Genomic DNA, 24484 nt, shown 5'->3' on the forward strand with positions numbered 1-24484 from the left:
TGGAAAACAAATTAGTATTGAGCTGGAGGCTTAATTAGCCACCTCTAAATCATCGTTTTCCAGATGGGACCTCATTCAATGAAATGATCGTGCATACCTGTCAACTGCCGATAAATGTAGCAGCTTTCTATGCTGAAAACACCCACCAGCCTGGCAATACATGCTGAGCTGCTAGTCAGTCCTATGTTATAAATCACTGTGGTAAATGTTGTTGCGCCACAGCTACTGTTTTAAATTATCTAGGAGGTGAGAAAAGACAAAGCTGCTTTTTTCTCTTAACAGTTGGTGTCTCTTAAATTGTGAAAATTACACTTATATAAAAGTACTGAAATAAAATGGTAAAATCGGTTGCATTAAAATACACTTATCATAGGCWGGCCTAATGCAGATAAGTGGACTCAATGCGTTACACTACTGTTTTTCCAGTGTGACCCCACTGTCTCTAGTGGAGTGACCAAGACATGCTTGGTAGAGAGAACCAGAACAGAGCTAAAAATCAATTTAGAGTTCGACACTTAGTTCTCTTCTATTAAAATCTTGCAGGACTCACTTACGTGTGTTTAGTGACCACATTAAGCATCTGTGTATATGTAAGCATCTGTGTACCAAGGCTGAAAGTTCTTTCTACTGGAACAAGCAAGGGGAAAGGTTCAGAGAAACTTCAGTGATTTTGCAAAGATTGTAGAGCGGTTTGTTGGCAAATAGGGACGTCTATGTATGTTAGGAATCTCCAGGGTGCTATTAGCCAGACTGTACTCTGAAGATCCCATGGAAGAAAGCTGATCTTCATCCTGGAGAAAAAGAAAGAGAGAGAGAGAGAGAGAGAGGAAAGTATATTGAGATGCAGGGCTACAATGATATCCACCACCTTGGCTATTAACCAGCAGACTCCCTTGTATTCCAAGTGTGTGTGGCCCCAGTTTTATGCATTGTCACTGAGGGGCAAGGAACATAAGCAAGTCCTTTAAAAACGCTTACTGCCACCATTGCCCTCCTTTGAGCAGGCTCACCCTGGCTTGTACTTTCAGAAGGACCCTGCCCACAAGAGAAGCACTTATCCCTTGTTCTGTTGGGTGCCTGTGTTCTTCATCTGTGTTTATAGAGCTGCGTTGCATTATCCTATTTAAAAATTRTGTTTGTGGCTACATATAGTATCTGCACAGGACTGTCAGAGCCTCTGTAAGCGAGTACATTTTCAGTCTCCCTAGGAGGAGGTGTATATGAAGTAGGTGGGGTAAACCGTGTTTGTTCTTGCATCTTGCAGAAAAATAAACAGCTCAGCTTTTAGGGTTTTTCTAGAGGGGCATCCTAGCCTTAAGTAATTATTTAAAAACTCCTTCCCCCAACCTGTTTTAGTAGTGAAAGTCAGTATCTTGTCTGGCTCTTCTTTTTCCATTTAGCATAGCACAGCAGAGCGGGGCTGTTGTCAAGCTCCTGGGTTAGCTGGAGGCAGCGTGACTGGACGCTGGAGAATGGGGAAGACCTTACTCTCACACCTAGCTCAGCTCGTGACTGATTTTACAGACTTTGGGATTGCTGGTGGAAGAGCAGTCTCCTGGCTGAACCACCAATACTTAAAGTTGCGTGAGGCCGTSTATGTGTCATTTAGGAGTTGTCTGTAGCTATTGTTACGACCTTGGGCAAGTCACTTTGCTTCTCTTATAGGACTGTCACCCATAACACGCTGACATCCCTCTTCCTCCCATCCTGCCTGCAAATGTGCACTCAGTGCTGCAACAGGGAAAGCAGTTTCTAAATGCAAAGCAGCTGTATTAATTATTTGGAAGTGTTGCTGTCTTTTACCTCCAGCCTATTCCCTGCACCAGAAGTTGATGAACTTGTCGTAATATCCGTGGAGTCCCATGGCTACTGTGGTTTTCAGGTCTAGCTTTACTTGCTCGTTATAAAATAACGAATATCTGTACAGTAGAATTCAGATTACTGAAGTGCTTTGGCTTTGTTTTGTTTCGGGGAAATGCACAGAAAGAAATATTGAGAGTATACATAGTGACAACAGTTAACTGAAATTTTGAGTGACCCTTTTAAACAGTTAAAATGTCATTATTGGGTTTTTTATTTGTTTTGTTTTGTTTTTTACCTGCACGGGGGCATGCTGGCCCTGAAGAACTTTCTCTTCATTGTAACTGTGCTGACAGAGCYTTGAATAGAGTTGCATCTCTTGGTAACTGTTTCTTTCTCTTTGTTTATCAGTGCATAATGAGAGTGGATAAGGACTGAAGTGAAMTATGTGGGTTTCTTCCTATTTTTGTTTTGTGGTATTGTTTTAGGAAATAAAATGTGCAAACTCACCTGTTAGGCATGTAAAGTGTAGGAGCAGGTATTTAAGGAGGAGGTGTAGCCACGTGAGGAATAGGAGTAACCTATATTTATGAAAGATGAGAGACTCCCTTTCTAAGTATCTGTACCTAATTGCACAGGGACAGGCAGTCTCTGCTCCCGGGAAGAAGGTGGGTTCCCATTTGAATCAGTGAATATCATCCACACCCAAGTCATGAGTCCAGGACAGTGACACCACTGATTGTGTTAGAATTTGGAGTGTCATAATGTCACAGGGTTTTGGTATCACTGAGAGGGTCATAAGTCAACAGTACAAATCCCATTGGGCTACCTCTCTTGTCTAAATTAATGTACTTCGAGCAGTCCAAAGACCTCATTGACCTAAAGCTCACTAATTAGATTCCAGACTTTGGACTGGATCTCTCACCTGGCTCCAGGCATGTTGTTTTCTGCTAATTTGCACAGCACTACTCCAGTTGTGGTGCATTAAAAGTAATCCTAATCGATGCACAACAGACAGTGAGTGTCTAGCATTTGTTCGTATTTCTTAGCTGTGTAAAGGAGAGATGTAATCCAGGCCCATCCTGATTCAGTGGACGTGCCATCATTAGGTTAGTGAGCTGGGGTATTGCCAAGGTACACAAGTTGGACTTTATCATCTTTTTTTTTTTTTTTGGTTATGACAGTTGAGCATGTTAAGAACTACTTTGAGACACTCAGGGCAAGATAAGCACTAGGAAATACACTCCAAGGAAGAATACTGTGTTAGCACCATCTCAGTCCAAGTAGTTGGCTTGATGGATCCAGCACTGGCTCCAAATCAACATTCAGCTCAGGCCAAGAATTCCCAAGTACTTTAAGCAAATGCCTTCGCTTCTCTGCCTTAATTTTTCTATCTCCAAAACAGATCTAACATAACTGTCTTTGCTCTTATACGATATTGATAAGAAAGCCTTTTAACATGCAGGGGTTTTTTTCCATGACATGTTTGTCTGTGTGTTTAGCACAGGAGAGCCTCACTCTTGGCAGAGGCCTCTTATCACAGCTATAGTGTGAATAACATCTTGATAGCCCCAAGCATTCCCCTCTGGCAGCTGCCATGTGCAGAGCCGTTTCCATGCAGCCCCTGAGTGGACAGTGATTCCTGATACAGAGTGGGGAAGCTGGCTGATCAGCTATTAAGTTTCCTGAGCTGGCAGCATGGGCGCTTTGGTTTAGCTTCTGGAAGAGGAAGAAGTGAGCTACTTGATAAGCAGGCAGGGGAYAGAGCGCTACAACATGTTTCCTGGAATATGTAGTAGCCTTCAAAACCAGAAGCAAATCTTAACGGCTGTTCAGATACACCAGCCACGAGGACCTGGCAGAGAGAGCTTGACACTGGCAAGGGAGGGAGTAATTTTCTACCAGTTAGAGTTGGGTTAATTCCTCTGTAACCCTTTTTTCCTTTCTGAGAATCATTGACATTTTTTCTTTTAGTGAAGGAGCAAGCAGCATGCCGCTGTCTCTACTAGCAGCATGTACAAATGCATCAGTATTTTAATTTAACCATGTGAACAAGAAATACTGTGAGTGTTTACAAAATGCTGAGCTGCTTGTCTTGGAGTAAACATGCCCTCTACTGTTTAGATAAAGTATGGATCTTATTACGGAGAATTTGTCTTCTAGATCTATGTTTTGTTTGRTATGGGAAGAGCAATGAAAAATAATCTTTCTCCTGTTTTGATGCAGTCCTTTCACATGGAGCTGAAACATGGCATTGGAAAAATCTAGATATCTGATGGGCCCTCCTGTCCATCACGTAGGTCTGTGCTGCCTAGGAGCCCTCAACCCTCTTCCAGGGAGGGCGGTGAGGACATGACTGTGTCTTTGTGACGGTGAACCAAATCCTCGCAAAACGGAGGAGCCCCTCTGAGGCAGCTGAGCTTGCAGCWACAAAAATGAGCCTTTCAAGATAGGAGTTCACGTTGCAGAATGGTTCCCCGCTTCCCCCCAGGCACAGAGCATGTGTACAAATTAAAGATACTCTCCTGTTAAGAAGTTGGGGTGTTCAGAGTCACTTTGCAGGAGGACAGGTTTGCTGCTACTAAAGCAAGCGTACCTCCAAGGGCTGGTTGCCCTCTGTCTTTATAATACAAGCTTAGCAGCAAGCAAACCAGAAAACATGTGGCCCAGGACTCCAAAATCATGCGTTACTGTATGCAGCATATATGCTGCTTTTCTGGAATCTGACTGTCACRTTTTCCAAGTTACTCCTTTTGCCCTAAAGATGTGCTGCTCATTTAAACAAATAAATAAACAAAAAAACATGGCAGAGGGCTGCTAGAAGCCCAGAGGCCTGGCAAAYGGGCCCTTCAGGGGCAGGCGTAGGCACTGTGGGTGAATTTGGCAACAACATCCAGACCCKGTTTTTGCGAACAACAAAGAAGTCATTTAGTTTGTAAGTCACTTAGCACCTCGCACGTCCGCAAAGGTATTCCAGTGCGTGATTCCCATTTCCTGATTTGAGCCCTGGAACAACGCAAGCAAGAGAAGGACAAGTCAGGGTCTATTTCTGGCTTTTTTTATTGAATAACCGGAACAGGTYCTTTCATTTCTCTGTCTCTTCCTCCCTTATCCCCCCTTTTTCGGTCCCATCAGCTCTAGACCCCCCCATTGCGAGAGCAGAGACCATTAGTTTCGTGGCGTGCCGCGGTCATTTTGCACGGTGTTTCCATTTTCAGCTGTTACTGTATTAGAAGCAGAAACTCTTTTGGCTGTAGASGGAGTGTCAGAATTTTCCATCTGCTCTGGACTTGGCTACAGATATTTCAGTCAATGAAAAAAACCAAACAAACCCAACTCACTCACAGTTTCTTACCTGAGGAACGGAAGAGCTGTCTTAACAAGTTTTAGCCCTGAAGCTTTGTCTTGATCTAGTGCTGAGTGAGCCCAGGTAAGCCGTGAGATGTTTTTCCTTTGGGTAATTCCTTCCTCGCTGGGTTTTTTTTTTTGTTGTTGTTGTTGTTGTTTTTTTGTTTTTGCTCCCAAGCCCGGCTGGGCTCTGACGAAGCAGAGCTAAACAGCCGCGGAGCGTGCCGAGGCCGCGTTTGCCGGGGATTCGCTCTTGAAGCGCTTGGCGGCGGGAGGCCCTCCGATGYCTTCCCTTCGCGCCGCTGCCGCGGCCAGAAGTGTTTGGCGAAGGGCCCGGCTGTGCGATCCTTGCTCACRCAGCCGCCGGCTGAGGGGGATCGCAGGGCTGAGCCTCGCGGTGCTTCTCCGAGGGAAGAGAAAAGCTCCACGAAAGCCGCGTCCCCGGCAGCGCTGGGTTTTTTCTTCGCCCAGCGATCTCAAAGCGCTGTGCAGCRTTCGCCAAAGGAATAACAGAGCAGAAGCCAGGCCGACGGCATCAGCCTCCAGAGCCACCTTTCCGCTCGCGCGGGAGCTTCCCCAGGTGAGCCAAGGCTTTGGCACGGGGAGAAAAACGTGCTGCAGAAGGGCGTCTTGCCCTTCCCTCTTTCCCACGGAAAATGTCTCCTTGGTTTGGAGCYGGGCTGCTGTCAGCGCGAGCATCTCCAGCGACGGCTGTGCGCAGCCTCGGCCGCCCGCGAGCCTCGTGGGCGCCCGGAGAGGAGAGGCGCTGGGGGCTGCATCGCCTGGTGCACATGTCCCCCGTCAGCACACGGACAGCTCGGCCGCGCTCAGCCTGCCGCCCGCCCCGCGGCCCGCGTGCTCGCTGGCATCGCTTCCCTTCGCCTGACGAGTCTCTGGGCCGATGGCCTGTGGCTYGTGAAAAAGCAGTGTGTGCCCTGCCGTCACTCAGGCGCGTTTTTACCCCCCAGCGGCGTCGGGCCGCCCTATCTCGTTTGCCCACTTGTTTATGGGACGTTTGGGCCATGAGGGCTGGYGGCTCCGGGACCCAAAGGGCTCCGGTGCAGGAGCCCAGCGTCAGCCCAGAGCAGCCGCTGCGCAASGCTCTCGCCTCCCCCTTCTCCTAAGCAGCCTGCAGTCTAGTCCTGCTTGGGTCTCCTCACACAGGGACCACGGACCATCCGGTGAGAGCAACTGGTGCTGTATCGCAGCAATGGGGCCGACCAGGYGCAACCTGAGTGGTGCCGGCGTGTCCTCAAGGGCTTGCTGAAGAGCTGCTCTATACTGTCCAGCCCCTATAGACCTGCGGGCTGTGACCATGCTCTTCACAGAGAGCCGGAGGTGGGAGACCTGCTGCTCTGATTTCACCTTCCTGTAAGCGGCAGGTGGTGCTTCGCTGTTGCCTGCTGCCAGCCGAGGAGATCCCTCTGCTCCTAAAAGGTGGCCGAAAGCAACAGGGCTCTCCAGGACACGGAYAAAGCGAAGGGGCACACTGAATCCTGAAGCCTTTCATTTTCTGACACAGCTTCAAAGCTGAGGGATCTGCCCAAGCCGTGCAARGCTGTGAGAAGTCTAAAACCAGAGATGCGTGCTTGGGAAATCATCTCCAAAGGTCTTCTACTTAGCCAAGAAGGACTCAGAACTGAGTCTGTCAGCTCCTGCCAGCTACCCGTAACCTGCAAACCTGAACAGTTTGCAGACAACGACAGCAAAATACTTCAGGAATAGGGAACTGGAGTGCGAGTCAGGAGATCTGGCTTCTGTTGGAAGTTTTGCCAGTGACTCTTTTTCTCTTGATTCACTCTTTCTGAACGTCTCTGCCTGTGATTTGGCCTGTGCACACCCTTTCGAAGTAGATGAAAGAAAGACCTTTTCCTTACTTAGGTGATGTATTAAATAATTTTGAAATATTCCCTTATGAAAAGACTTTTATGCTTGGCTAAATTTACAGCAGGCAGAAGCTTAGACATGGGTGTGTGGGTGCTGGGTAGCATTTTATTAATTGACTATTGGAACTTTACCAAAGGAAATGTAAATTTTACCCATAGACTCTTCCAGTATTATCTAGTGGTAGCAATTTTCTTTTTTGTATTCCAATAAAAAAATCTTTGATAAGGCAATTACTACATATGATCACGCCTTGGAAATTATTAACAGTGTAGCATTATATATTTCTAGAAACATCTATTACATTTATCATTGTAGCTGTATGTTTTAATGAAGCCTTTAGAATTATAGGATAAATATAAAGTGTTAGGCACATTTCTTTCTCCTGATCTCTACTCCTGCAAGGACAGAAATCAGAATAATAAAGGAATTAAGTGTGTGCTGCAGGGAAGGAAGGGGAGATCCACAAGGGAGATATGTGTATTTCAGTTAAGACAAGAACTACCAAAGTGAAGATATAGGTGCAAATGAGCTAATGCCTTGGTTACTAATCTGATAAACAGATGGTCTCATTGAGTGAAAAGTGGCATGTGATGGTTATCTAGATTGAAATCTCTCTCTATGGAACGACTTTACTTCCTTTTCCATTTTACATGAATGATACAACTTCATCAAAAAGCTCTTTCTCCCCCTTTCCATGCACAGAAAGGGGGGGGAAGGTGTTTTCCTCCATCTAGTGTCCTCTTCTGTCCTTATTTTTCTTTTGTGCAGTTCTTCCTGCCCATGGGGACTGGGGGCTCTTGTTTTGGTCATTGCTCCCATCCCTCAGCAAGCGTCTTGCAACCCACTACCCCATTTTAGCCACTGCCGAATGCAACACTGCTTTTCCAATGACTCTTACCAAGAAGAAACCCCTGCCCTCTGAGGTGTCCCCTGGATTTTTCAGCCTGCTTCGCTCTTTGATTGCACAAAGGTAAAGCATTTGCATTCAGACATCCAGCTGCCGGCAGCGGAGTGGGACACCAAGCCTGGCACTGYGGGCTGGCACACGCAGCCCCAGCTAACGGGGTTTACGGGCAGACGGGCTGGCAGACCTYGCCGCTCAGCCTGGGCCACTCACCTGCACAGACCATCCGCTGAACACATTAGGGCTTTCAGTCTTCTCACTGGGAAGTCAGGGCTTGGTCTTTAAAACAAAACAAAAAAAACCCTAAATATTGCAATAATCCTAAAAGAATCTTTTTCTCTGGGGATGTAGAATGAGGTTCACTCTTTCCAGGATTCTGGGAATTAAATATTTGTAGTCTCAGCTCTCCTGGGAGCATCTGGGAGCCCAAAGAGGCAGGCTTTTCCCTCCAGGTACGGACCTGAAGGACTCACTGGCCACACCATCAGGGACTGTAACCAGGCTTTGCCCACGTATAGCAGCCCTTACSCATTGCTGGAGCATGGAGTGTAAAGCACTCACATTGATTGCTTGTTTCAACCAGTACAATAGATTTTATGTTCTCCACAGATAAGCTCTGAAGGCTCAAACTCCTCCTATTGCTAGGAAAAGGATAGTCTCAGCCTCAGGTAACAAGGAATTTATGGCAGGTATGTTTCTGTAGAAAAAAATGCATCTTTGTGAGCAGGAAGTCCACACCRTGCCTGGTTCATTCAGCCTTTCTGGTGGTGACTGGGGAAAATAGACCCCAAGGTCTCAGTGCTGGTTGCAGGCTTCATGTGAGGGTATGAATGAGGGTTATGAARCCAAACAGAAGCTAAATATACTTCGGTGCTTTTCTCCCTGAATGGCACCCTGAACCATTCATTGGGGAAAATTATTTATAAATCCAAAAATAAATAGGAATCTTGAAGATTATCTACTTTTTAGAAGGTTTCTTGCTTCTGCTTCATGGCCTGGTTTCTGAGTCACTGCAGAAAACTCACATCAGCTTTAGCAGGCAGTGGATTAGATCACTGCCTCTTTGACGCCTTCCAAAATGACTCTGAAATCGATAGTAATAAAGATACATTTACTGTGCAGTAAACGACACTGGTGTTTATGGTGCTTGATGTCAATTTATTAGTTTGAATTTAGATAACAAAGCTTTATTAGATTATTAAAACAGTTAATGACGCTAAAGTCTGCATGCTGTTATACACCATTATGAATTTAGAGAGTTGTAGCATTTTAGAAYTTACTAGCATTTTCTTTGGTATTCCCCACCTTCTGTTTCCAGGGTTAAGATGATTTAATTGGCATATACARGCCACAATGATACAGTGGATTTTCAAGTCTTTACTAGTTAGATAAAATAACTCACAGTCATCCAGGCCTAGTCCAAGTTAGAAAGTAGAGCTTTCCAGCAATGCAATGCAATGTGTGAAATTTTAATAGTTGTGATGGACTGTGAGATGTTGCAGAACTGACGTTTGTCAGTAAGCAAAAAGAAGCCAGTGGTTTTGTCGTAGTGTTTCTCCTATTCACCTGAAGCTGAACAGAAGTTAAAAGCCGTCTCCCCAAAACCGAGTTAAGATGAGATGCTCCTTGGTGTGCGACGAATGCACATGGTGTGTCACTGGAGTCTGGAKCTGGGCACATGGGGCACAACCAGGTCCAGAAAGAAAGGATTTAATGACTTGAGCATTACCATCTAAACCAAGAGCCAGTACGGTCCGCCTTCCTCAGCATTGGTTTTGTGCCTGCTACCTGTAATGCAGCAGGCAGCGGAGACAGAGTATGTTTTTTAAGTGTGTGAGAAGCTGCACCTTTCATTTAGCTTTTCAGCTGTGCACAGGCTGTTCAGGTGTCACTAAAGCTTGCTGTGTATACCAGTTGTTAGAGAGATCGCTTGTACCGACTGATCAATGTCCCCTTGTAACGCTACAAAAAAAAATGTTTTTATTTCTTTGTATTTTTCAGATAATCAACCCAAATTTCATTCAAGAAGGTGAGTTGAATACAGCTGTGTATTTGCTTGTGTTGACAGGCAAGTCAGCAGCTGTGATTTATGCACATGGGATAGCATTTTTCATAGACATTATCCTTTAGAGCAAAGACAAGTCTCCCTGGCCTCCTTTGGCCGGGAAAGCAGTTCTTCTGTAGCTCCCTGGCTCAAAGAGCCTGCGATATACACGAGGTTGAATTTTCCAAACCTGCCCTCCACCACATCTCCTTCCACAAAATCTCACCTTCCTGCCAGCACACAGACACACTTTCAGCAGAAAGCACCAGGGCAAGGACCAGGCATCCCACCCCATGGGGGAAAGGCCTGTACCAGGCAAAATGACCCATCAGTAAAAGTTATCCATATGTGACCGGGATCTGTGCCTTTGTTCGGGACCCTCAAAACTCTAATACTGGGTGTATCTGTGGGTGCTAGGTTTAGGTGGTGGCAGTATGATCCCTGAGGTCCCTCTGGCAGTGATTTCTGAAAGCAATCTGGTGCCTAGGGAGGAGCAAGCACCAAGCCTGGTCTTGCCAGCAAAAGGCATTGCTGTGTTGAGGGGCCACACAGCAGCTGGAGATAGACAGTCCCTGTTACCTCCTTTGCTGAGCTGAACATCTGGCTTTTAGTGAAGGAGAAATTTCAGTGATATATATTCTGGGCCCTAGGGCCCTCAACCTTTTGGATTCCAGGTCTTAAAGGCTTAACTCTGACACAATCCCCTCTACAGAAAACCACAAGTGGTCCTATACTGTGTCCTCTAGACTTGAATGGGGTATGTGCATTAAGAGAAGTGTCCCCACTGTGTTTTGCTCCAGTGGCTCCAGAGTTTCTTGTGCCATTAGTGGATATCACCTGTTTGCTCGGCGACACAGTGATGCTGCAGTGCAAAGTCTGTGGACGGCCAAAGCCAACTATAACTTGGAAAGGACCTGATCAAAACATCCTTGACAATGACAACAGCACAGCCACTTACACGGTGTCATCCTGGTAAGGTCCTGCCTTTGAATCCCAAAGTATCTAGTCATGATGGTTGCATTGCCCTCAAATTGGAATATGGCCCCAAGCAGGCCACAAGACTAATTAGAAATGCAGCTAATTAAGTCTGGCTAGTGTTTCAATCCATTGCTGCACCGCATGCCAGCTAGAAGGGGTCACAGTTTGGGGCTCAGGTAGCACTACAGTTTCCCAAGCTGACACAGAAATATATCTACATGGTACATTGCTGGCAGATGTGTGGTTGCTCTGATGGTGATCCGACTTGGAGACCATGATTTCATGAGCCAGCTTCAATCCAGAAGCAATTAATGCATTTTCAAGCTTTGGCTAATAGTGCCTCTCCTCTGGTGGGGCTTAGCTGCTTTGATTTGATGCCCTGCTTGCCTTTGAATAGAAACGGGTTGAGCAGAGCAAGCCCTCATTGCCTTATGCTATTCTTCAATTGCGTAGCCATGTCACTACAAATTTTCTCACCGCCTGGGTAGTGGTGGTAACTCATGCAGCTATCCAAAGCTACTGTTCCAAAAGCAGCCCACATGTGCTCCTGGGAAAGCAACATCTGGCCGTGCTTGGCCACAGAACTGCTTGTCATGATGCGGCTAGCTCAGCTAAGGGAGAGGAAAACCATCTTTACAATAAACATTGGGAAAATCTGAAAGGATCGAGAGTTGAATTCAGGTCAGGTGACAGCCTGCTGCTTGATTCTCATCTGTAGCTTATGTAAGCTATTTGGGCCAACAAAATTGGAGTGGAAATCTCTAGGAGGCAATCTTTCATGTGTACTTTTGAGTACTTCTGGCTCAGGCTGCGATGAATCCAGGGAGTACAAAGTCAGTGAAAGTGAAAAATTAATACTAAGAAATAAGGAATTTTTTATGTTCAATAATAAAAAAAAAAATAGGCCTGATCAAGAGATTCCCTCAGAGATGATTGGCATCTGAGGCTGGCCTGGGGCACTCAGTTGCCTTTTTGGCCATTACTCAGTAGGTCRCTAGTGCCCATAGCTTCTGGCTTCTAGCTGGGAGTGGACGGGAGGATATTTCCATGTGGGCCTCTGTTTTACATCACGCCTTTGCATTCACTCTCTGTGTGCATTATCAGCACTTGTATTGTTTTGTTACTATTTGTTTTTCACTGAAAGCACTGCCTGCCAAACCCCAACAGATCAGTGTCTGTCTTACAAGTCTTACTGGCATGTGTGCCTGGCCTATGGGGGGAGGGGATATTTCGATCCTGTTTCTAAACCGGCATAGTCAGGCCAGCAAAAGCCCCAATGTCTTTGCAGTTACACCAGCAAAGGTGTCCTTTTGCAGTTTGCAACAGCTTATGCGTTCAAGAACTAGTCTAGTTTTGCCATCAAGKGAATTTATTGTTAGCTGTAAGCTGGATCTCCGGTACAGTTAGAGCAGTTACACAAGCAAAATCCTTTAATTCAAGCCAAGTCTCTTAAACTGCGTATTGCAGACTGCAGGGTGCAAACCTAGCAGACTATGTACAGCCCTGCTATAAATTCACTGGATTCAGCAGAGCTGTTTGTTTGCTCAGATTGACCCAGATATTTAGTGTCTTTCAAGACCTTGGCACTGATGTTCCTCATCCCTCGCTGTTGTTGGGTAGTCCAGTCTTCTGACTGGTGGGGGCTGGCAGCTGCCTTAGATTGCATGCTGCACTGAAGCTTTCCAGAAATGTCAGGCACCCTGCACTGCGCAACTGGTCGATGCATCTGCAGGAAGTCCAGTTTGTCCTGTGTGCTTTGGACTTGCTGCAAATGTGCAGCAGCTCAGCACTTCCTCAGATTAAAAAAAAAAAAAAAAAAAAGTTGCCTGGGGAAACCTTTCCAGATGTGTGGGGTCTAAGCTTCCGCTCTGGACACGCACAGTAAATATTCAGCTTTTGGACTTCAGCAGCTCTTGCTGCTTTAGTGATCATTGCCCATCTCCCTTCGAGGCCACAGCAGACAAATAGATCTACCCTGTAGGGTCCCACTGGGACCATTYTACTCAGAGTTTCATTAAAGGTCTAATCCTGACTCATGGCATTGTTTTATTTGGGTACCAGGCTTGCTAAGGGGATGTTGCTGCAAATTAGWTAAAAGGATTTGCATGCACTTGTGTTTGTAATGAAGTAGAAGAGAAATCTGTGTAAAAAGCATTAGCAAGTGAAGCAGCATTTTATAATCCGGGCTTCCTGTGTCCACAGTGACTCTGGAGAGCTCACCTTGAAGATCTGTAACCTGATGCCTCAGGACAGTGGCATTTACACCTGTGTGGCAACTAATGAACATGGAACAGCATCAACCTCTGCGACAATTAAAGTCCAAGGTAGCATTTTTGACCTTAACAATGAACATTTTTGCTTTACAGGGTCCCTTTGCAGTGGCTGGGAATACCCAGAAATATCTGGCATAAAGGCAGCCAGATGCAGAGTTCGCAAGTTAACTGAAAAGTTAAAACCATGTAGCCTTTCCTCAGCCACAGCTTGTACCGATGTTGAAAGGCATTGCAGCTTCCTTGTGCTGAAGTCATCTGATGACAAGCATCACATTTTGGAATCTAAAATGTATCAGCCCTGKTTGAGCTCTGGCTCACAGCACCATTTCCCAGGGGCTCAGCAAGGTTTGCTGGGGGAAATGGAGCTCCTCAGGCTGCAAGCGCCGTAGGGAATTGTCTGGGCGCTTTGCTCCTTAGAGGCTGCCTGAAGCAAGGGAGCGGGGTCTAGCGATGCCCGTTCTCARCCTCCCGCTCTCTGTGGGGGATGGAGGAGATGAGGGGGGAAACTTGCCCCAGGGGAACTGCTCTGCAGGGATTCAACTCTGAGAAATGTCTCCAAGCCTAAACTCTGAGCGCCTTAATGAGAGACCCACGCAATTGTAACGAATATGAAATGATCAGCTGATTGCTCATGACCTCCAGCTCTGGAAAAGTATATGCTAGCATGAGAAATGAGAGGTGCCTGCGACGCTGAAGGGGATGGCATAGAGATGGATATCTAATGGTGACTTAGGGATGCAAGAGTGTTACAAGTGTTTAGAAGTTGATTTGTTTGTTCCCACAATTTGCCCTAGAAATATAATTTCCCAATTCATCAAAACAAGTTAGGAGCTGCAGTAACTGCTGCTGTGCTGAAGGGAGCCCTGAGCAAAACACAGAGGTAATACTGGTCATATATCAATCTCCTGCCAAACATGCCAAGTACCATACACCCGGGAGCACTTTGAATGGCTTTCTTGTGTCATTTTGTGGACATTYCAAGGTAACTACTTCCCTTCCTCCAGAACCTCACCTGCTGCTCAGCAAAATCCACGGGAATATTTGTGTTCCTTGGTAYCATGGGCTTTGCATAAGGTCTGGTCTGGAGCAAAAATTAGCAGCAGAAATTGCAAGTAAAGAGGCTCTGCATTTGCAGCAGTTGAGCTGGAAATAACAGCTCCTTGGCACGCAAGGGGCAATTTGCCCAGCTGTTCTCGCAGGCCAGCATGGAAGGTGTGCACGCTAGTGAGCTGGCCCCAGTGATGGTGATGATCAATAACTGCAGTTGCTTCCCTTTGCTCCCTAAATACTACTGTGAAAATGGACACTTGGGAGTCACAAGGTAAACTAAAGTTTATCACAAGCTGCGAGCAGAAAGAGATTCCCACTGCACTGTAATATTGTGTAACCCTGTCCAGGGAGCAGGGCGTGCAAGGGCCACTGTTTTTTTTCCAGCTCCTGGTATGGAGGTAGTAGGTGAAGGAGATCATGGCATTGCCTTTCCTGTGATTGCTCTYTTGACACACAGTAAACCAGAATGCTCCATGTGCAAGGCACAGATGCTGCTTGGTAACCTGAAAAATGTACCAAATCCTTACAATAAAGCACTCGCAGTTTTTGACATTTTTTTGACATGTTGCTGGATTGTGGGCATGTTTTCTGTTCCCAAGGTGTCCCAGCTGCCCCAAATCGCCCCATTGCTCAGGAAAGAAGTTGTACCTCTGTGATCCTACGCTGGCTACCCCCATCCAGCACAGGAAATTGCACCATTTCAGGCTACACTGTGGAGTACAGAGAAGAAGGTAAGGGGTTTGAGCTATGCTCATCCGCTGAGAAAATGAGAGTAAATGTATTGCTCCTTTATGGCCTTCTGCTATACAGTCCAGCTTCTTGTGTATCACAGACCTTTCTGTTTCCTCCAGTTACTTAAGACTAGTAAGTGTGTTAGGCTAAAACATGTCCAATAGGCTAAAACAAATCCAGCAGTAGTGGTAAGGCATCCTTTCATCATTTTCATTTTACCACTGTGGTATCAGTCTAACCATTCTGGCATATTTTTCCCGGGAATGCAACAAGAAGAAGCCTCATTATGTTTTGGCCTGGATAGTGTTGCAAATTCCCGCATACTTTTCAAGCTCAGCTCTGAAATCCATTTGTTCTTAACTCCAACCATGTTTCCTCCCCCCCCCAAAAAAATAAATAGATAATAAATGCACTGTTGTTCCTGTATGTAGAGGCATATTCTCTTGTCAAGGGCATTTGAAAAGAATCACTTCCCTTTTACATTCTTTCTGTGAAGGCGTGATGCCACCTGGGCCGTAAAGCTTGCCTTAGGTGTGTGGCCTCCTGTTCTTTCACTTCCTCCTTCAGAAAACTTCAGAAACATGTTAGGAAATGTGCAAACTTAATCGCACCATCATATTAATCCCTCTACTTAGCAAATACTCTGCCTTAACCTTCACTGTTGCCATCAGTGTGACTGTCTGAGTAAAAGCTCTTCTATTAACAACAGCCATCAAAGCAAATAGTAAAAAGTATAAGTGTTTTTCAATATTCCTCGCACTCCAAAGGAATCACTGACTTTTCCCTGCATAACCAACCTTGATCTTGTAAGTAGGACTTGGCAATCTGAATTTTCCAGTATTATACATGAAATAAATGGGTCGTGATAAATAACGTAAAGCTAAAAAGCCATGAACTTACTAGTTCTAAGATAAAGTTTGATATATTCATGAAAGAAATTACAGGATGTTACAAGGGTGTCCCTAGGGATTTTCTGTTCTGTGACCACATATATTCCTATGAGATGGACAAAGTATTGCTTCTTTTGAGGCCACAGGTTAGGCACCATTTGGGTTTTATTTCCATAAGGAGGAGGAACATGTGATCGAGTCACACGTTGCTGCAGTCCTGTTCATCTGCGAAGAGCCCATGCGAAGCCTCAGGAAGCCGTTTCTTCTCTGGCAGCTCCAGGCATCCCTCTCACTGCCACTTTCTCTGAAAGCACTTTTTGTCTGTGAAAGAGCTCTGACTGCACCGAAGAGCTTTTTTAGCTCCACCTGGGACTTCCTTCCTACTTCCTCCATATTTTTCTTGCAGTATTTCCGCTACTGCTTCTCTCATAGCTGAGCTGTCATCAAATCAGTCCTCCTTTCCTGTCTGTCTTATCGCCTGCCCACAGAAATCACCTGTAGTATGCAGTCACTGCTAGGCAGTATGCAGCCACTGCCAGACTTCTGCATTTATCATCTTGTCCCTGGGCTGTGGTTTTTCCATCACTATCAGTCAAGTGAGAGGCATCTCATTTAGCCAGATGGGAAGGTGACTGCAACACAAAATAGCTCCCTATTGTCCAGATCTGGTTTAGCAGCAGTAACTCAGCCTGCCTTAGCTTTGTCCTTTAAAAAGCCAGTGCATTTTAACCTGCCAGGGCACGCTCTGCTGCAGGAGTTGGGCAGAGCAAGCCTCTGTGCGTGCTTTGTTGTCACGCTGTTATCGGTTTGGGAGAGGGCCTCTAGCCTGGCCTGCAGATCCCTGCTCTGCGCAGCAGGGACAGGCTCTGGGTCGCATGGTGAAACTGTGTTTCCTCAGCTCGCCTTCCTTCTCTCACTCCTACCCCCTTAAAATGCAGGCTCACAGGTCTGGCAGCAGTCGGTAGCCTCAACTTTGGACACTTATCTCGTCATTGAAGACCTGACCCCGGGCTGCCAGTACCAGTTTCGAGTGAGCGCCAGCAACCCCTGGGGGATCAGCTTGCCCAGTGACCCGTCCGAGTTTGTGAGGCTCCCCGAGTACGGTGAGTGGGCACAGCGACGCTTCAGGGCGAGCAGGACGCCCGACGCGCGAGGTCAGTGCAGTGAGCTGGGCTTGTGCTTCAGTGGGTCCTGGTACCAGTGTTGATCCTGAAGCTGACATAAATCTGGTATCTCCTACCTCAGAATGACTCCTCATGTCTATTCCTCCATACCAGGTCTCCTAACCCCCCTCTGTGACAGAAGGTCTTACAATTTCCCAGCAGGTCCCAACTTCTCCCTGATTTCTGCCCTGAGACCTTTGAGACCTGTGCCCTCTGTCTTGCAGCAGGGGAGAAGCAGCCCCATCCCACCATGGCAGCAGCCACGGTGGGATGGCTTGGGTTAAAGGCTGCTCCTGGCGTATACTTTACTCTCTAGATAACTGCAGAGAGGCTTGGGGTTATGCTTGAGCTCTGCATCCTGCCCAGTGAGTTGCCCACACAGCAAAGGTGCAAAGCGACGCCTCCTCAGCCCCAGAGCAGCGCCTGCAATACCAGGAGCTCCGGCTGGGCAGTTTAACGGGGCTCTGCAAGTCAGTCTGCAGAAAGCAACCCTCCGAGCAGCGGCCCTGACTTAGGGAGGCTGTGCTAGAGGCAAGTCCCTAGCGCACAGAGCTGCAGGAATTCGGGACAGAGCTGAGCCAAGAGGTGCCGAGGACAKAGCACAGACTAAGCTACCCCGCGTTTTAGCAGCTGCGGTGCGTAACTAGGTCTCTGACCAGCTTGGATAGCTTGGGCTGGATGAAACAAGAGCCCTCACATCTTCAGTGCTGCTGATGCCTGTGCAGAGCAGACTCACGCCCCCATGCCTGGCTCTGCCTCCCCGGTACATGCAGACATGCCCTTCGCCTGCCTGTGGCCCTCTGGAACAGCCCCAAATTGCAAGGRCAGGTCTGAATTCACCCTACCCTCACCTTCCTCTGGGACATTCTGGTTTTTAGTGCTCCTGCACACTGGAGTTGTGCCTGAGAGGTATGAAATTGGGCTTTTAGCAGTAAYTTGCTGTTTTAAGTAATATGTTCTTGCATAATTTAAAGATATGTAGTTTAATGTCCACAGGAGAAACTGTCTGTAACTTTAGGCTTTCTTGAATGTACTTTCTTCCCCAAAGACTCTGCTGCTGATGGTGCCACTATTTCATGGAAGGAAAACTTTGACCTCGCTTACGCAGAGCTGCATGAGATTGGGAGGTAATATTAACCCTGCTTATCACTGAAGTAAAACAACAGAACAATGGCTTGAGGCTTTTTSTTTGGAAGAAAGTTTAGGATACTTTTTACAGTTAGCTTGAAAACTGCTTCTCATTTCAAAGAGCATTGCACATTAAGTTTTGGTTAAAATACAGACTGGCTAAAATGACTAAATCTTGTTTTTCAAGACCAGCTGTGATCTGAGAATTGTAAATTGGAAATGGGTGACAAAATGCAAACTTCTAAATGCTTAGGCAGTGCAGTTTTTGTCAGCCACTGCCAGCTATTTCTGTTACCTCCTCTGACATCTCTGATTTGATGTGRGCTTTTGAAGTCGTGATAATTGCCAGTTCTGGATATGCTTAAACCTCAAAGACTGAGGTTGTCAAAACACTYGGGCATGTGACTAACTCAAATCACATGTTTAAGTGCTGTGCTGAACAGGATGGTCAGTTAAACAGGAGTCCAAAGAGGTGCTGCGTATGTTGTCAGCYCTTGGTGCTTTGTGCAGGCAGCAGATAATGGACATGAAAGTAATTCAGATTAATGCACTTGGTTCTTTATCTCAAAGATCAAGGGCAAGCAATTCAAGGGCTGAAGAACTAGGAGTCTGTCTGGTTCTGTAGAAAGAAGAGTGATGTATTAATAACAGGCCAAGTYGAGCACATGGTTTCACATTAAGTACTTTTACCTTCAGTAATGGTACTGGGCACTGGTCTGCTGTACATTTCCTAAGTGYTTTCATGTCAGCTTCTTGCTCTTAATTGCTTACCACATGCCTGAAACAGGGAGACAAAATGATTGGCTAGCGATCATTTAACAAGATTTTTCTGGCAGTTGTCAGAGAAAGTTTGGGCTCTTTATTAAAGCAGCTGAGGAGGGAAAACCTGCTGAAAAAAACAAAGATAGAACCTGTAAAAGTAGCAGCATAAATTGATCCCAAGGGAGATTGTTAGAGGACATCACTGTGGCTGCACAAAGCAAAGTGACACTGTTTGCTCTCGATGTTTGCTAATCCCCAAAGAATCTATACGCCCAGGGTAAGAGACAGACGTTCTTTGTTGGAAAAGGCTATGAACAACTAGATAAATCTCATTCCTTGTGAAATATTAATGCACTGAATCAAATAACACTTTGAAAATCAGTCTGTTATTGTACTGAAAAATAGGCATGATTTATTCATGGGTGCTCTTTATTATTCTGTTTTTTGTTTTGTTTTGTTTTGTTTTGTTTTGTTTTTTTTCCAGGGGACGGTTCTCCATAGTAAAGAAATGTGTTCATAAAGCCACCCGGAAGGACGTTGCTGTAAAATTCATTAGTAAAAAAATGAAAAAGAAAGAGCAGGCAGCACATGAGGCAGCTTTGTTACAGCACTTACAGCATCCTCAGTACATCACTATCCATGATACCTATGAGTCTCCTACTTCTTATATCTTAGTTTTGGAACTGTAAGTATATGGAGCTTACTTAAGTTTCTGGGTAGAAATCACAGTCCTATTAAAGGCAAGGATAAAATTTTCCCTTAYTTCAGTGGGGCAAAGATTTTGTTGCCTGTTTTTCACTGACTGTGACATCAAGTGATTTTCTGCTGACTTTCCACTGCCATTTCCTTATAGTAAGTAAGATTCAGAGTCACAAATAAATCTGCTCCAGTGAAGCTTGGGTAATTATATCAGCAGCTAATTTATCCCACTGGCTAGCATCAGATTTATTGGGGCAGTTTCATCCGCTTTTTATATTTGAGTAAATATTACATCAGCCAGACTTAAACCTATGTTGTTCTAATGCTTTTCAGTGATAAARGCTGTACAGCAACTATGCTTGCTCCTGTAAGAAAATAAAGCAGCTGAAATCCAAAATGCTTCTTTGTTACAGTATAGCCAGCAAAGTATATTTGGGTTATTTGCTTGTTTGTTTATACAGATAAATAAAACTAGGTGGAAAACTTTTATTGGGTTAGTTTTCCCACAGAACATATTACCAGCTGAAAATGTCAGTGATTTTTTTCTGTATTATGCAACCAGCTCTATAAATAAATAGACAAATCCAAGTAATTAAATGGATCTATTTTTCAAAGGAACTGCCTCTATTGAATACATCCTTGAGCAAATTATTGTACTTTGAGACTGCTGTTAAATTTTTCAAGGACCAGGGAAAACAACGGAGCATTAATCACTCTACCACTTCCATAGCCTGCAGTATCTTGAGATATCATTAAATACTCATTAGATCTTTTATTTTAGCTTCCTCCATTTTCAGGTCACAAAGCTTCCATTGCAGTTTTGTTTTCAAATATTAACAGTTCCGGGAGATGTCATGTGATCTTTCATGGGTGAGGTGCGATTTGTTTGCAGGATGGATGATGGTCGTCTCTTAGATTATCTAATGAACCATGATGAACTTATGGAGGAAAAAGTAGCTTTCTACATAAGAGACACGATGGAAGCCTTGCAGTATCTTCACAACTGCAGAGTGGCCCATTTAGACATAAAGGTAAGAAGAAAAGAGAACGAAGCTGTTATTCAGTGGCCTAATACAGACTGTTCCCTGCTGTACAGACAGTGAGGAGGTGCAGTCTGTGCCCCAAAGAGAAGATYACCTAAACAGACAATCACTCTTTCAGACCTCTTGTGTGCTAGGTGACCAGAGAAGGGACTTACTGACCTGCAGTGTGATGTTTCTTTCTTCCTTTGAATAAGCGATGCACTGTTTCCTTGATTCACTGGTGTGTTCTCAAGGGCTTTCTGGAAAAGGGGTTTAATGAAGGAGAGGGTGGATGTCTGACACAGGAGTGAGATGTCAATAGCTCCTGAGTGAAGGGGAGGTATAAAATAAGTCCACRGGTACAGTTTGGACTCAGAGCTACCCCCCTTAGCTACCACGCTGGCTCATGCTCAGAGTGGGCCAGGAGGAATGCATGTCACCGCGCACGCAGCGGGCCGTGAAGAGCCCAAAGCAAGGACAGAGGAGAGAGAAGGTGAGTAGGGAGAGAGGACTGGCAGCAGCAAAGGAAAGCAGCAAGCTGCATCATGCTGCAGAGCCTTAGAGGGAAAGAGGATGGGAAACAAACCTAGGCAGAGAGTCAGAGGAAGAACAAGCTGTAATTTGGAAGAGAAATTCATGCAGTCTCCAGTGCCACRGCCAGTCAGATGAGCACAGCTCATACTTTTTGTCAGCACACGTGGCAGGAGGCACCTTACTGTCCTGGATTCAGTATTGTAATGCTGTCCTCACCAACATCCCCCTGACAGAGAATTAGTGATTGAAGTTATGATCAAATGTTTTGAGTTCTGTGGTCCACAGCTTTGATTCAGGTTCCCATGGATATCAGATAATTTATTTTATATTTATTATTACATTTATTTTATCAGATATTTTACTTTATAAGATGCTTGTGCAGACTTAATTGTCAATTAAAAATGGTGACTGAGAGAAAAACTTAACTTTCTCATATAGTGGATGTTGCAGCACCTTGGAGGTCATTTCTCAACTCTGCAATCCCCAGGCATGTCATATGAGGTGGAGTTTTCATTCTTCTGCTGCCTGCTACAAAAATAGAAGATTTTTTATAGAATATTTTATGTGAAAATTAGTCCCAAAAGGCTACATTATCCAGGTTTCTTTCAGTAAGACTGTTTGTATTTTCTGCTGTATTTACAGGAGCTATCAAAAAGTAGATATTATTTTTAGGTAAGAAACTGCACTGAATTCTGTATTTGATGATGAGACACTTTCCAAAAACAAGGTGGGAGGTCTGTTTTCTGTGACCTATTTACAGTTCTCTTGAACAAAGCATGCTAAATAAAGCACCTTCTGTTGCTAAGTGGGAAGCAAGAGACACAGTAGTAGTGAAGGAGAGTTAGCCATGGACCAAGTCTTGACCCAGGATCCTGCTCAAAAGTGCATTGATTTTGTTGATGGAGACTGTACAAGAGAAGAGCAAGTGGAGAGATGTGAACAGTAGTATAATGAGTTTTGCTTGTATATGTAGACATGAGGTAGCAGTAAAATATGCATGAAGATGAAGGGCTGTAGGATAGATGCATGGAGAAGCGAGTCTAGAAAAGGTGCAAGAAGTAAATTTAGAAATCTTCACAGTGCCAACAAAGGAAGCAAAATCCGTGCAAAGCCCCCAGAGCAGAATGTACAGGAAATACTCAATCCCCCACTGAGAGAAACAGAGAGAGAGAGAGAGAGAGAGAGAGAGAGATCTTAAATACTGAAAGAGTTTGCAAAATGGGGGGGGGGGAAGCAAGCTGGGACAAAATATAACTGCACTGGAGGCCATACTAGCATTTACATGGGAACACTGGCAGCTACATCCAGTCCATTAACAGCAACAGTAATGGTTTGCACTGGAGCCCCAATCAAACTTACATGGATGTGGGAACAAAATTTAACATTATTACATATAATACATAACAAAGTTTTAATTATTATCTTTTCAACAGCCGGAAAATCTGCTTATTGACTTAAGAATCCCAGTACCTCGTGTCAAGCTTATAGATTTGGAAGATGCAGTGCAAATCACAGGTCATTACCATGTTCACCATCTCCTYGGAAACCCAGAGTTTGCAGCTCCTGAAGTTATYCAAGGCCTTCCCGTCTCCCTGAGCACGGATATCTGGAGCATTGGGGTTCTCACCTATGTCATGTTAAGTGGTGTCTCTCCATTCCTGGATGAAAGCAAAGAGGAGACTTGTATCAATGTGTGCAGAGTAGATTTCAGCTTCCCGCCTGAGTACTTCTCCGACGTAAGCCACGCTGCCAGGGATTTCATCAATGTTATCCTTCAGGAAGACTTCAGGAGAAGGCCAACAGCAGCCACTTGTTTACAGCATCCATGGCTCCAGCCACACAATGGCAGCTATTCCAAAATCCCGCTGGATACCTCTCGCTTGGCTTCCTTCATTGAGCGCCGCAGACACCAGTACGACGTGCACCCAGTCCCCAGCGTTAAGAGTTTCCTAATGAGCAGGCTGAATCCAGGAACGTAATGCAGTCAGTCCCTGCGACACTACAGTGCTGGTCCTGAGGCAAGATTCAGGGTGTGATCAGGCACAAAGCTGGTCTGTCTGTATATAGTTCTGTATTCGGCATTGCATTTTACATGATTTCCCTAATGGAAGGGTACAAATCATTCCAGAGGTTGCAGTACCTGCCCAGTTACTCATAACCAAAGCGAAGGAGGATAACKGGGGCAGGTACTTGCCTCCCTCCCCTTGGCCCGCTCTTCTTGGGAATCTTGCTATTGCCATGTCCACCCTAAAATGGGGCTGTTGAAAACAAACACCAACTGGAAATGAGAGCCAAATGATGAGCAGCTGCCTTATTCTTTGRGAGGCAGCCTTCTAAGAAAAATCCTCTTGATCTTGTTCAACTGATTTCCAGATACATGACCAACTAGATGTAGAATAGTGTGTGGAGGAATAAGACTARGCTGGCCTTAGTGTGTACTGCAGAACTGGACTGAATTCAGTTTTTGCTGAAATCACTGTAAGCCTGCTCCAGGTTAACAGATGGATTTTGCAAGCCCTGAATGCCCAGGTATCCCTTGATTTTCCTGTGGAGACTCTGCCTGCGTAGGACATGAATGATCAGACCCTATTCACTGTTGGATCAGCTTTTGTGGTGGCGTGACTTAGATACGCTCTCGTTAWGTGGTAGTGCTCAAACAAACAAAAATCTCATGTTAATCCTTGGGCTTTCGGCTATGTCAAGTCAACATGCAGTAGCTTTTGGAACTACGATTAAGGCAGTGAATTCATTGGAGCATACAGCTGTTTTGACTAAGCACAATGGGACTATATAATGGGGTTTTTTTAAAAGCATTTTATAAACACTGTATAGAAATCTTTTGCAAAACCTGTGCATTGAGAAAAGGCTGTGTCCAATTTTTGCAGTATCTGTAAACTAGATGATGATGACGAAGACAATTTTTTCTATCACAGGTTTTCAGTATACATATATTGTATCATATATATAAATATATATATATAAAGGATCCTGTTCCATTTCTAGCTTCAGAATTGCTTGGCCCAAAGTCCATCTAAAGCCTTTCAAAGTGCAGTAGGAGTGGTGAGTTCATCCTTGTGCTTACAGCTTGAAAATCATTTTCAGTGTTTAGAGTATGTCATTTCATTTCCAGACTTGTAAATATCTCTCCAGCTGCCATTAGCCCCTCATCACCAAAGCATTCGTAAGCATATTTTTATGTCCAAAGCCTAATTTGTAATAAAAGAAAAAATACTCGCAATTAAAATGTTTCTCGCTCACAAGCCAAGTTGC

General features: G+C 45.1%; 1 protein-coding gene across 1 annotated transcript in view; it reads left to right on the top strand.

Annotated features, from left to right (window-relative positions):
- KALRN (kalirin RhoGEF kinase) overlaps positions 1–24119 on the top strand; it is a 515456-nt gene extending 491337 nt beyond the window's left edge. Inside the window, exons 53-61 of the mRNA XM_085311032.1 lie at positions 9941–9968; positions 10784–10955; positions 13164–13285; positions 14884–15015; positions 16845–17009; positions 18118–18196; positions 19444–19644; positions 20551–20689; positions 22648–24119. Coding sequence (XP_085167158.1) covers positions 9941–9968; positions 10784–10955; positions 13164–13285; positions 14884–15015; positions 16845–17009; positions 18118–18196; positions 19444–19644; positions 20551–20689; positions 22648–23193 — 1584 coding nt within the window. The 3' untranslated portion in view covers positions 23194–24119. The remainder of the gene's footprint in view (positions 1–9940; positions 9969–10783; positions 10956–13163; positions 13286–14883; positions 15016–16844; positions 17010–18117; positions 18197–19443; positions 19645–20550; positions 20690–22647) is intronic.
- Positions 24120–24484: the final 365 nt, after the last annotated feature.

This window comes from Rhea americana, unplaced genomic scaffold, assembly GCF_003343005.1.
Source record: "Rhea americana isolate MKP2758 unplaced genomic scaffold, rheAme1 scaffold_33, whole genome shotgun sequence".
In the NCBI taxonomy this organism is placed as follows: Eukaryota; Metazoa; Chordata; class Aves; order Rheiformes; family Rheidae; genus Rhea; species Rhea americana.